The 13808-nt window shown below is 34.6% G+C and overlaps 1 protein-coding gene across 1 annotated transcript in view; it reads right to left on the minus strand.

The window, feature by feature from the left end:
• CNTN5 (contactin 5) overlaps nt 1-13808 on the minus strand; it is a 1400310-nt gene that overhangs the window by 14066 nt on the left and 1372436 nt on the right. Inside the window, exon 24 of the mRNA XM_027581317.2 lies at nt 319-505. Coding sequence (XP_027437118.1) covers nt 319-505 — 187 coding nt within the window. The remainder of the gene's footprint in view (nt 1-318; nt 506-13808) is intronic.

Raw genomic sequence — 13808 nt, forward strand, 5'->3', positions numbered from 1 at the left:
ACTGGAGTCAGATAAGGAGGGTTTTTGCTCCATAGTGTCATTTTAATAGCTACTCTACTGAGCTTTTGAACCAGAATCCTTTTATCTTCCTTCCTGTGTCAAAATCGCTTGGCCTTATTTCACAGGAAGATAACCTTTATCTACTGTGAATGCAAAATTTTCTGAGCTAGTTTTGGAATTCAGATCTAAGCTTTCAAGCAAGACTATGAATCAAAACTCCCCTTCAACTCTCCTTATTTTGTACCTCACAGGGCTTTCAGAAATGTTAAAAGATGTTTCCCTTTTGTCTGAAACAAACAAAAATCCCAGGTCACTTACGGGATTTCTTGGTGGTTGCACTCACTTCACTGCTAGGTGGCCCATATCCAGCTCCATTATAAGCCCTCACTGTGAAGTGATATAAAGTGTTTCCTTCTAATCCTGTCAGAATGACAGAGGATTCATTCCCTCTAGTTTTGACTGTTTCTGCAGCATCTTCTTGTTCCATGTCTTTCCGATAACCAACCTGTCAACAAATTATTAAATGACAGATTAATTTTGAAGTTTCTTCCATGCTTGTGATTGTTTAGTTTTCCTAAAGCCCTAAGAAATCACTCTTATATCATCCAATGAACAGGTACTACTAACAAGGCAAAATCAGTCTTAGTCACTGCCTGATTTGCATCTGTGTGCATCTTAGCAGTACTCAACAGAGCAACAAAAGGTGCTACCTTCTAGCCTGGTAGCATGAGTTGCTTGGAAAAGGGCCCAAAACACATCCTGACATTAAGGAAGAATCATTCAAAGAAATTGAAGAAATGCTCTTCTCTTATAGGTTATCAGAAACTTTTACCTTTCAAAGCTATGGAGCTTTTGAATGAATTATTTGAGAAAGAGACATGAACAATATTTCCTTCTGGGCTCCACATGAAGGGAGAGTCATATAAGCTGTATGAGTTTAATAGAGAAGAGGTGACAGAGAACATTCATGACACCTGGGAGTAGATACCTATCACACTGCTAGGATATGGGAGGGAGGCAGAAATGAACTTTTCCGTCAAAGCACAATTTATGCATTGAGATGATCTTTCCTGATTATAAGTTCATGGTGATGCTCTCATACCAAACTTGAACCCTTTGTGAGTTTAAGTAACTTTTTGTGTAACAATATTTAAGTGGATAAAAGAGTAGTTTTTATTCCTCTACTTACTTACTGTGGTAAAAGTAATGGGAACAGTAGCCCCCCCAACCCCCATTAATTACCGTGGTGAAAGAAGTGGATCACTGTACCCATTTCATCCTCCTTCAAGTGCTTTGTCTACTGTAGAGGCTGAGAAGCCAAACACCATATTTTCCAGAGGCTTTCAACTAAGGTTGCTACTACACAGTATAGGCAGTGAGGGGTTTTTATTTATTTGAAATATTCTGGAGTATGCCTAAGACTGCCATTTCCAGCTATAGCCAGAGGAAGTCATTATAGGCTCTTGTGTCTCAGAAAAAAAAACAAAACAAAACTCAAATGTTTTTTCACCGCATCACCTCAACCAGCCTAGGTGCTGGCTGAAGGCAAAGGGAATAAGAAATGGGTAGAGGAGGAAGAAAGTTAAAAATTGTAACTGCAACTTTATGAAATGAAGACTATAATAGCAATACTTGCTTCCAGGTACAGTTTCGTGTATACATATTAATGACTTGGGCCCCTTCCTTTTTCTGATATTTTATAGCGTGTCATAAGTAGGTAACTTTCTAATGTAGTTCATTAGAGGAAGAATAAACTTTCACCCTGAGATGGACAGATTTACTGATGGAACTTTCTCTGACTTTCCTGCTTAGGGAAAGGGTCAGTACATTTTCATTTGTAAAAGTGATATTTGTACCATATCAGTATGGAACATGGTTGTTGCTTATTGTTGCTTATGAGGGTTGTTGAGTGGGGAAAAGGAAGTGTATGTATGTTGAGTAACCAAAGGCATATGGTACATTAGTGTTCAACACCCATTTCACTCTCATTCCAGTTATCTCCCTGTACTGAAGAGGATGGAGAGCTAAAAATCTTATTTCTAAAGGTTCCTTTGCAGTTAGGACTCAATGTGTTGTAGCTTCAGCCGGTCAGATGAATATACCTGAGATTTGAAAGTAAAAGTGAGATGGAGATTGAACTTCTGCTTCTGCATTTCTGCTGGTAAGCGCATTAATGGAATCATTATTTTTCCTTCCCTCCTGGCCCCCCAAGGCAGCATTAGTAAGTGACTCATTGTCTAAACATTAGCTTTATGAGAGTCGAGAATCAGGGCACGGGACATCCATTTTGTTGGTGCAAATCGTAGTTTGCATGGTGGGATTCTGGAACTGGCAACAACAGTGGAGGTCTACAGATCACAGCAGCTTCCTGAATGTGGCACCATCCTGATTATAGTGGCTTCTTTAACCATAGCAATGGAGTATGCTTCTGGGCCTGGTGGCTTAGAAGACATCTTCCTTTGTGTTGGTTCTATAGTTTGACTTTAAGAGTCATTCTTGATCTTTCAGGTCACCCTGAAAGTCTGTTAATTTACACTGATAATTTTGTAAAACATTTAATAACAATAATATTTCTTACTTAAACTATTTAGAGTAATTTAGTTCTTTGTGACTAACCCCTATCTGATACATCTACACAAATCTCATATATCTTTGTATATATCTATCTCTTTATTTTCTTTAAAGGCTAAAAAGGTAATTCCTATTTCTCATCTCTGTCTCTTCACAGATTTGAACTGGTATACAGCTGAGTGATTGAATTTCAAATATCTGTTTGATTAAGCTGGAATCCTCTAAAATCTTAACTTTTATATGATGAGCTTAACTTGCTTCATCTTTGAGAATATTTTAAGTGAATAAATCTAAGTTATTTTCAAACTACAAAATTGGCTGAGATGTCATTAGATGAATAAACACATATCTTTCCTTTCCAGTGATATATCTGATTCCCACTTCTCTGTTTTAATTTTCTTTAATTGGTTAGATTATTTTAAATTAATTAAATATATGTATTTGAGGGAAACAAGTATGATTAAATTCAATAAATTTTGATGCAGATTTGATACAGATTTCACTATAAATTTTGACTTCTAAATATTGAATGTTTAATGTTCTGATTAATCACCATAAAATTAAACATCCTAGTGAAAGATAAAATGTTTCTTAAGTAACTGCTTGTGAAAAAGAAAACAAAAACAAAACCAAATTCCAACTGAAATCTACACAGTGTATTCTGAACTATGCTTCAGGTAAAAAATGTTCTTGTTAAAAAGAAAACAACTTTAACTGAGGGTACTCATTTAAAATAAAGCACATCAGGGGTGGGTGGGTGGGGGCGACGGGTGAAATATGTGAAGGGATTAAGAGTACACTTATGATGAGCACTGAGTAATGATATATAGAATTGCTGAATCAGTATATTGTACACCTAAAACTAATATAACACTGTATGTTAACTATACTGGAATTAAAATAAAAAGCTTTAATTAAAAAATCAATAAAAAAATAAAACCTACAGAGAAATCTAAAAAAAAAATCCACACACTCTCTTTCTAGCATGTTTAAAAAAAAAAAAAAGAACAAGAGTTGTTACTTTCACAGTGAAATAATTATTTGCCCCCCACCTTTTTTTTTATGGGAGAAAGGGTAAAACAAAAACAAAAATATTTGGAATTTAACATTATGCTTCTTTCATGATTCTTAAATTAAATTAATACGGTATTCACAAGTCACACACACCTTCTAAAGTTGAGACTTCATTCATTTTTTCCCCCATGATTCAATTTCCATCCTGATGATATATTTCATCAAAGCATACACTTTGAACTCTATATGAGATCACTTGAAATTAGGTTAAAAATGTTTAAAAAGATACAACTATCTAAAACTGGAAGCATAGATAACCTACTATTTTATCAACTTCAGATAATTGTCTTTTGTATGTGTGTATTTCTTCCTATATTTTCATTACATATATTTAATATAACTATGTACCTATAATTTTATGTCCTACTTTTATTCTCTAACAATAAGTATTTTCTCATTTTTCCAAGTAATATTCTATCATATGTCTGTATACCAAATATTATTTAACCAGTGTTCTATTGCTCTATTCGGGTAGCTTCCAACTAATGTTTTTTAAATTAAAATGTTGCTATGAATATCTTCATCTGTATTGTTTTCTACATATTGGATTAATTCCCCAGGGTAGAATCCCACACAGGAGATTATGGGGTCTAAAGTAATGAAAATTGTTACGCTTTTTGATACAAAAAATGTCACACTGGTTTTCAAATAGTTTGCACAAATTTTCATTTCCAAAAAATGTTTATGAATCTAAGATATACCATACTATTGCAAACTCTAGGTAGATCATGGGTTTGGAGCCAGAAGGTCTATATTTGAAACTTACTTTTTTTATCTGTAAGCTATATATAACGGGACAAGTTACTTTACCACTGAGTTTCTATACCCTTTTTATAAAACAGGCAAAATACTACTTACCTCAATTTCATGAATCATTTTTAAACTGCTCCCCTATTGTCACTAAACTACTTGAACTATTTTTTCTTGATGTTTTAATATTTCTGGTTTTTCTTATTTGTAAGTCTGTTAGTATCCTGTTTTTGATATCCTTCATATTATTTTGATTGTCCAATTTCGTCTCTTAAAAACTCTATTTAAAATTATAATAACATGTGATGTCATTAGTGGCAGACAGGAAACATGACTTCTGAGTCAGCCAATACCTGTAAGAGTATAGATTTGAACCTAAATTTACAGGATAGCTCTTTTTGGTAAATAGCCATTTTTTTAATCCAAAGTTGACTCTCCAGGATAATTACAATTTTAACTATGCAGATAGTACAGTTGATTTTCTGGTGTGATGGTTCTAAGATATACATGTCACACACAACCCAGTTCTTTTACATGAAGTTGCAGGATCTAAAATCTAAATCCATGATTTTTGCCATTTGTAGTAGATGGTTACTGGATGAGTTGTGAACTTTCCCTTATTTCTCAGTTTTCATACAGTTATATATATAATATATATATATTATATATATAACTGTATTTGTAAATATATATTTGAAAATATATATAATATATACATATATATTATATATAATCAGTGAATTATATATATATATAATTAATGAAGGAGTCTCCCTAATATTTTATCTTCTCCTGATTTTTGCTACCTGTTAGATTTTAAAAACACAACTGTTTTTCTTAGTTCTTGCAGTCACTTATTTCTATTTAATTATACTTAGTGATCACTGCTCATTCAATATTGTACTCCTTGAATTTAATAAAAATAGCTCCATTTTCTGTTGTTATTTAATGCTGCAAAAGGGTGATTGATTTTTTGCATCTTTGAAAGTAACTTATTCTTTCTTCTAGGGAGCTTAGAGGTTTTCTGTTTTTAAAATCTAAATGCATATTGAAATGTAAATATTTTATCAGGGCTTGAATTCTTAAAAATTATTAATTGAATTATTCATTCAAAAAATTTTTGAATATATATTATTTATCAAGAACTATGCCTGCAGGCAACTGGGGACTAATGGTGAGTCAAAAAAGACATAGCATATGCCAGAACGCAGAGGACTTTCAGAGCAGTGACACTATTCTGTAGAGTACTATAGTGGTGAATATATGTCATTATACATTTGTCAAAACCCTTAGAGATGTCCAATACCAAGAATGAACCCTAATTTAAACTCTGGACTGTGAGTAGTGATGATGTGTCAATGTAGGTTCATCGATTATAACAAATGTACCACTCTGATGGGGTGTGTTGATAGTGGGGGAGGTGGTAAGTGTAGGGACAGGGGTTTGTGGGAATTCTCTTTATTTTCTGCTAAAATTTGCTGTAGACCTAAAACTGCTTATTTTTTAAAGTTTTATTAATTGAAAAAATAATAGCCAAAATAGTTATTGAATGAATAACCACACAAACATAAAATTGTGATTCTGACAAGCTACTTATTGCTAGAGATCTACAATTTGGGGTAAGTCTCAGTGGAGAGAGGCTGGCCAAGGAAGGCTTCACTAAGAGAGGTAGTTGAGCACTGGCAGAAGGGAGACTAGGAGCTAAGCAGGCAAAGAGGGAGGGAAGGCAGAGAAATAGCGTGTGCAGTCTGGAGAGAAGAATGATGTATATGCAGGCCTGAAAAAAGTCCAGTTAGGCTGATGTGGAAATTGATGGTGAATATGGCTTATCCTACAGACAAAGGATGGAGCTAGATCTTATAGTTGTCTGTGTTAAGGAGTTAGGAACAATTATAACACATTGAAGGATTTTAAGCAGGGGTGAGGGTGGGAGTGTACATTTGTTTTTTGAAAAGATACACTGATCTGTCCAAAGTTTTTTTTGTTTTTTTAAAGTACATAAATCAGATCACTCCCTTGCTAAAAATCTTCCATACTGCACTTAGAATAAATTCCAAACTCCTCATCATGGTTTCTAAGGCCCTATTTAATATGGTCTCTGTGTCCTTCTCCAACCTCATTTTACATCCTACCTCACTTTCTTGCCACCTTCCAGAAAAATGGGTCTCAGACATTCACTCACATTCATAATGGAATATCTAGTGCCATCTCTCTGGAAGCTCTTTTCATAGCTCTTTTTCTCTAAATGTCTAGCTCCTTTGGTTTGGTTTATCTGAGAAGCCTCCCTTGACCACTTCTCTAAAGAAACCATCTCTCTTTTATGTCATTCTGAGTTTTGTTACAATCACCTGTAATTATGAAATTATATAAAGCTATCCTAATTTATTTGTTTGTTTACATAATGCACCAAGGTGGCAACGGTTGCAATATGGAGATGAGATTGGAAAGAGGCTAGAGTAGATATAGGAGAGTAGTTGGAAGGCATTGAGAGTCTGGCTAAGAAATGAGGATAGCCTGAACTAGGGTTATAGTGGTGGACGTAGGGACACATATGGGGTCAAGCAATATTTAGAAGTTAAAATCAACAGACTGGTGATAGATTAGTTATGGGCATGCCAAAGAAGGTGTTGTTAAGACTTTAATGTTTCCTGAAACTCTGTGGTATATATTTTGGTTACTTTGATTTTGGACTGCTTGTTTATGTTGGATTTTTTTCTTTGTTGTTGTTACTGCTTTTGCTCCTTATATTTGGTCTTCTGACAGGTTATTTATTGTTTATAGACCAAATTTCCTATGTCCTTCATGTCTACTATCTTCTCTCTCACCTTAAAATTTCCTTATTCATTAACTTTATATTCTGGGATTACTTCTCAAGTTTGTACTCTGAAGCACTGGTTTAAATATTTAGTAGTATCAAATTTGCATTTTATTGCTTCTAATGAATATTTTATTTTAGTTACTTTGGGTTTTTTTTAGTGCATTCTCTTCATATTTTGGATCTGTCTTTAAATATAGAAGAAATACTCTCCTTTTTCTCATCGGTATCTAGACTCATAGGTTTAAATTTTTTCTTCTGTTTTACAAGAAAACCTCTTATAGGGAAAAGAATTCATACTGAGACTTACCATTTGTTTTCTTCTTTCAGGGAGGTTTATTCTATTTAATCATCCTTGAATTTTACCTAACTGATCTTTAATGGTGTTCTAAAAAAGAATTAAGGTTTATTTGAATGGGAAGACATCCATCTCTAAACTGTATATTACAGACCAGTGGCCTATGCTGTGCAGATAGATGCTAGATTATTGTTGTTAGTACAAGGCTCCACTCGTATTCTCCAAGCAACACAAAGAAATCTACCCAGGCCTGATCTGAGAGACAGAGCTTTATGTGTGTGACTGTAGTTTGTTTCACTGAAGAAAAAGATAAAGGGGAAGGAGTCCAGAGGCTATTTCATTGCTTGCTTGAACCTAGAAAACGGGATTTTGAGGCAGGGTCATTGCACAAAGATGAAAGTAAAGAAAAACCTAGAAAATGCTGCTAATAATTTTGTTTCATACCTCTCATTGCAATTGCAATAAGGATTTTCTCTTTTCTTATAGTTTCATGGTTACTTTAAGAGAAATCAAGAAAAGCTAGTTTTATGTGCTTCCATTCAATTCACTGCCATTCTTAAATTCCCAAAAGTTGTAACTAATATAAACTGAGAGTTAGGAAGTAGATATTTCACTTCTAGCCTGCTTCTCTAGTAATTCCTCACCTTCAGATAAACTTTGAAATGCTATGACATTTTCTCTAATAATGCTTAAATTGTCTTTTACATTCCTTTTTTTTTTCTCACGTAACACCTAATTTTAGCCACATCCTTCTACTGAGAGCTTCAAAATCTTATATATGAGGGACATACTTCCCATGGAAGATGAATTTGTTTCAGTCAAGAATGTCTTCGCTTGGGGTGCCTGGGTGGCTCAGTCGTTAAGTGTCTGCCTTCAGCTCAGGTCATGATCCCAGGGTGCTGGGATCGAGCCCTGCATCGGACTCCCTGCTTGGCAGGAAGCCTGCTTCTCCCTCTCCTACTCCCCCTACTTGTGTTCCCTCTCTCACTGTGTCTCTCTCTGTGAAATAAATAAATAAATAATCTTAAAAAAATAAAAGAATGTCTTTGCTTGCCTGAATTTAGTTGATCTTCAGCTTCCTAATCTCCTGAGTTTAGTACTAGGTATAGTTATTAAATTGGCTATTTGCAATCAATGTTCTGAGATACGCTGGCAGTTGGTATTATTAGACTGCAGACATATTAGTTGTTTTGTGCCCAACAGCAATTTTACTATAAAGAATGCAATTCAATGAATCAAATAAGATAAATAAACAATGCTTAGTTTAACTTTTGAATATTTATGAGGCAGTTCAACAGTGATTAGAGGATATGAGGTGAGGAGGTATAAAATGCAGCAAGACCATAACAATGGATGTAATTTACTGAATAAATCTGTATTTATCCTAGAAGCTGTCACTACTATCTAAAGAAATATACTAAAGAAGATTGGCTATAAATATAATTGAATTTGTTCTTAATGCATGTAGTTCAGTGCAGGTCTTTTACGAATATTTGTTCCCTTCCCTTCTTTACTCAAATGTAAAATACAGCATGTTGAATAAAGAAAATTTGGGGAATATTTTATTATAACTAATGTGCTTAAATGTGTTTGTGAGATGAGCTGTAAATATAAGTCTCTTAATACAAACTAATTAAATGAAAGAATGAAAGTTTTTATATGAAAGTTAATACTTTTAGGTTGAAGAACATTAATCTTTAAAAAATTAGTATGTATTTTACCACATATAAGGTGCTAGGAATGCAGAGTTTGGAGACGTATAGTTTTATTTTTTTATTTTATTTATTTATTTATTTTTTTTAAAGATTTTATTTATTTGACAGAGAGAGACAGTGAGAGAGGGAACACAAGCAGGGGGAGTGGGAGAGGGAGAAGCAGGCTTCCTGCCGAGCAGAAAGCCCGATGCGGGGCTCGATCCCAGGACCCTGGGATCATGACCTGAGCCAAAGGCAGACACTTAACGACTGAGCCACCCAGGCGCCCCAGGAGACCTATAGTTTTAAAGTATGCATTAGAAGAGACAAAAAGCCAAAATTCAGTGATATGTCCATCTTAAGGAGCTTGAAAAAGAACAGTACGTTGTAAACCTAAATAAACTAGAAAAAAGGGTATGATATAGATAAGAGCAATACTTAATGAACTGAAAATAAATACAGATAAAGAAAATGAATAAAGCCAAAGTTAATTCTTTGAAAAGATCAAAAAAAAATTGTAAATCTCTTTTGATCAGGAGTGATCAGAGAAAGTGAAAAGGAGAGGGTAGAGGATATACAAATTATTGGTAGAAACTAACACCACAGATCTTAGAGAGAGATATTAAAGACAATGATAGAAATAAATGGTGGCTAAGAAAAGTGATCATGTAAATCCTGCCCTAGATGAGAACTGAAAAATCTTGGCAAGCATTCAAAAGCAGACAGCCACTAGTGGAGAGTTTACTCTGGAAACCTGAAACTGCAACAGGTAAGTTATAGCTTTTTTGTTTGAAAATATGACTATGGTGCCAGAATATGACCGCAGCCTTACCAGCTGGAGAAACAAAGGATGGAGTTGAATGTAAGGGAACTGCAAAAACAGTAAGACTGAAAATCCCAGTATAAACACTGCTCAACTTCTTGGCTAAAAGATAAACTCTGCTTGCTCAGGAGAATAATTAGGAGAGTGGGTATAAATGTAGGCAGCAACCAAGAAAATCTACCCAAAAACAGCTGCATTGGGTGGGATTTTTGAGTTTGCTGTTGTTTAAACTGAGTGCATTTTTCAACATGAATGTCCTCAGGAAGCAGAAAAGTGGCAATTTTTAAAAGCATATATTTTAGAGATTTATTATAAAAAGTGTGTGAAATAATGTAATTGCTGAGATTTGCTTCAAAATAATATAGAAGAATTGATTAAAGGGCATTGCATGTAAATGTTATTCATTTGTTCATAGTGGTTGAAGATGAGTGTTGAGTACATAGAAATTTACTATATTTCCCTGTTTATTTCACATATTTTTCATGTTACAAAGTTAAAGAAAAGAAATATAATTTAAAAATAAAGATCACAGTTACAATTGAATCAAAACAATAAAACAGGCATTAATCTAAGAAAAGATTTGTAAGACCTATATTGATAAAGATCAAAGAAAACCTAAAGAAAAAACAGAGATATACAATAATCATTGATAGTTCTTCCAAAATTGTCTATATAGGCAGCTCTATTCATAACAGACCCAAACTGGAAACAACCCTAATTTCCATCAGTGAGAGAATGATAAATAAATTGTGGTATAATCTACAATATAGTTTGGGAGAAAGCATGTAACAATACAAATAAATCTTACTAATATCATGTTGAGTAAAAAATGCAAGACATAAAAGGCTCCATATAATCCCCAAAACTATGAAAACGAATCAGAATGCAGGATACAGGTTTTTGGGAAGGTATGAATAAGGATAGTGACTGTAGTAAACACAAGGTAGGTCTCTAGTTTGTTTTCTTTTTGTGCTCCTATTTTTTTTACTTTATTATGTTATGTTAATCACCATACATTACATCATTAGTTTTTGATGTAGTGTTCCCTGATTCATTGTTTGCGTATAACACCCAGTACTCCATTCAGTATGTGCCCTCTTTAATACCCATCACCAGTCTAACCCATCCCCCCACCCCCTCCCCCTCCCTTCTAGAATGCTCAGTTTGTTTCTCAGAGTCCATAGTCTCTCATAGTTTGTCTCCCCCTCTGATATCTCCCCTTTCATTTTTCCCTTCCTGCTATCTTCTTTTTTTCTTTAACATATAATATATTATTTGTTTCAGAGGTATCAGGGAAATCCAAATCAAAACCTCAATGAGATACCACCTCACACCAGTCAGAATGGCTAAAATTAACAAGTCAGGAAACGACAGATGTTGGCGGGGATGTGGAGAAAGGGGAACCCTCCTACACTGTTGGTGGGAATGCAAGCTGGTGCAGCCATTCTGGAAAACAGTATGGAGGTTCCTCAAAAAGTTGAAAATAAAGCTACCCTCTGACCCAGCAATTGCACTACTGGGTATTTACCCCAAAGATACAAATGTAGTGCTCCAAAGGGGTATGTGCACCCCAATGTCTGTAGCAGCAATGTCCATAATAGCCAAACTATGGAAAGAGCCAAGATGTCCATCGACAGATGAATGGATAAAGAAGAAGTGGTATATATATACAATGGAATATTATGCAGCCATCAAAAGGAATGAAATCTTGCCATTTGCAACGATGTGGATGGAACTGGAGGGTATTATGCTGAGCAAAATAAGTCAATCAGAGAAAGACATGTATCATATGACTTCACTGATGTGAGGAGTTCTTAATCTCAGGAAACAAACTGAGGGTTGCTGGAGTGGTGGGGGGTGGGAGGGATGGGGTGGCTGGGTGATAGACATTGGGGAAGGTATGTGCTATGGTGAGCACTGTGAATTGTGTGAGACTGTTGAATCACAGACCTGTTTCTAGTTTTTAGTAATGTTTTGTTTCATGACCTGAACTATAGTTACACAGGTATGTTTACTTAGTGGTAACTCATTGAACTGTACATTTATTATTTGTGCTCTTTCCTATATGCAGATTTAAAAAATTGCCCTTTTGAAATAAAGTGTCAGTCATTTAGTAATTAGCAGTCAATTAGTAATAAGTATTTTTATAATGCTATGTCTTTTGTAAAGCTTCCTTTTGTATGTGTGTGTTCAAGCACTTTATAACATTTCTCAATTTCATAGTCTGGTAAGCAAAACCATGGCTGAATCTATCTCATGAGTTCAACACTCATTGAGTTAGTACCTCGAGATCACAAGTACATTGTCAGGTGTTAAGATAAAACCCACTGCTCAAAAGAAAGAAGAATATGTTGCAATTTGGTAATTCTCAAATGGGTCATTGTAAGAGAATGTCAACAAAAATGTTCCAAGTATTTGTTAAGTTAAATGGGTTGATGTCTACATTTGTGGTTTCATTGTTCGTATGCATATTTTGTGTGTACAAATGTCTGGTATGTAATAGAGAGTGAGACTGTGGATGGATGTATGATGAGCTCAGGATGGCTGGATTTAGGAATGAGAAAACTCCTGTTTATAGGTGCTATAGTGAATTCAGATTTGTGTAAAAGAGTAAAAAAATGGGAAATAACTATAAATATGATAAAAGATATCAATATCCTTTCAGTCTTTTATGTGTATAAAACAATATATTCACACAAATATTCTAATATTCTTGAAAATGAAATGGCTATATAAAAATTTTAGTAAAAAAATTGTGAAAAGTGGTTTGGATTAGAGCATTGTTTTTCATGAAGCAATGTATCTAGAAGCAAATAAACAGAAGCACAGTACACTGAGTGATTTATTGCTCTCCAAAAATTCTATAGTTGCCTTTCAATAGGACAGGAAGGAACGAGTTAAGCAACTGAAATGTTACTTTTTCAATTTCCTTTGATCTGCTGATTTTTGAAAAACATAAATAGTTTTAGTCTCCCAATCTATGAAAATAACCTAAGAAGGAAATCTAATGATAGGGACATGAAAGCTATTTGATTTAAATCAGAGTCTGCAGAATTTCAGAAAAGGAAGAGAAGAATTCGCTTTTTTTTTTTTTACTGTTTAGTTTTTAATCTTATTTTTAGATAGTCATAATAGAAAGCCAAAGAGAATCTGTAAAACAGCTGTTACCCACATACCATATGAAAAATAAAATAGCCTTTGTTTTAGCCCTTTGGTGACTGGCTTCATTTTCACTTCTTTTTTCTCTTTAATTTATATCTGAAATTCCATTTTTCACCACACGCACACATACTCTCCCACCCCTGCTATTCAAATTAAATGCAATCTGCCTGGCATGAGTTATTGTCAGACAAGAGTAGACCTATGTTTTTGTCTTCGGGCTCTGATGATTAGAGTCAGATCATAAAATACACAACAACAATCTCATCCCTTCTCCCCTTAAGAAATCCCCCCACAACTTATTTTATTGAGCAAAACTCAATTGTTGTCTTTTCAGTGCAATCAGTAACTCAAAATGGCTTTAGTGACATGTCTAAAATGAACTTCTTAGTTACATATCCTCTGAAAGGTTGAAGATAAACACATGCAAGTCTTGAACATAGCCCAGGAAAAGAAGTCGTTAGGGGGCGCCTGGGTGGCTCGGATGGTTAAGCAACTGCCTTCAGCTCAGGTCGTGATCCTGGAGTCCAGGAATCGAGTCCCACATCCGGCTCCCTGCTCACCAGGGAGTCTGCTTCTCCCTCTGACCCTCTTCCCTCTCATGCTCTCTATCTCTCATTCTCT

This window comes from Zalophus californianus, chromosome 11 (assembly GCF_009762305.2).
Source record: "Zalophus californianus isolate mZalCal1 chromosome 11, mZalCal1.pri.v2, whole genome shotgun sequence".
In the NCBI taxonomy this organism is placed as follows: domain Eukaryota; kingdom Metazoa; phylum Chordata; class Mammalia; order Carnivora; family Otariidae; genus Zalophus; species Zalophus californianus.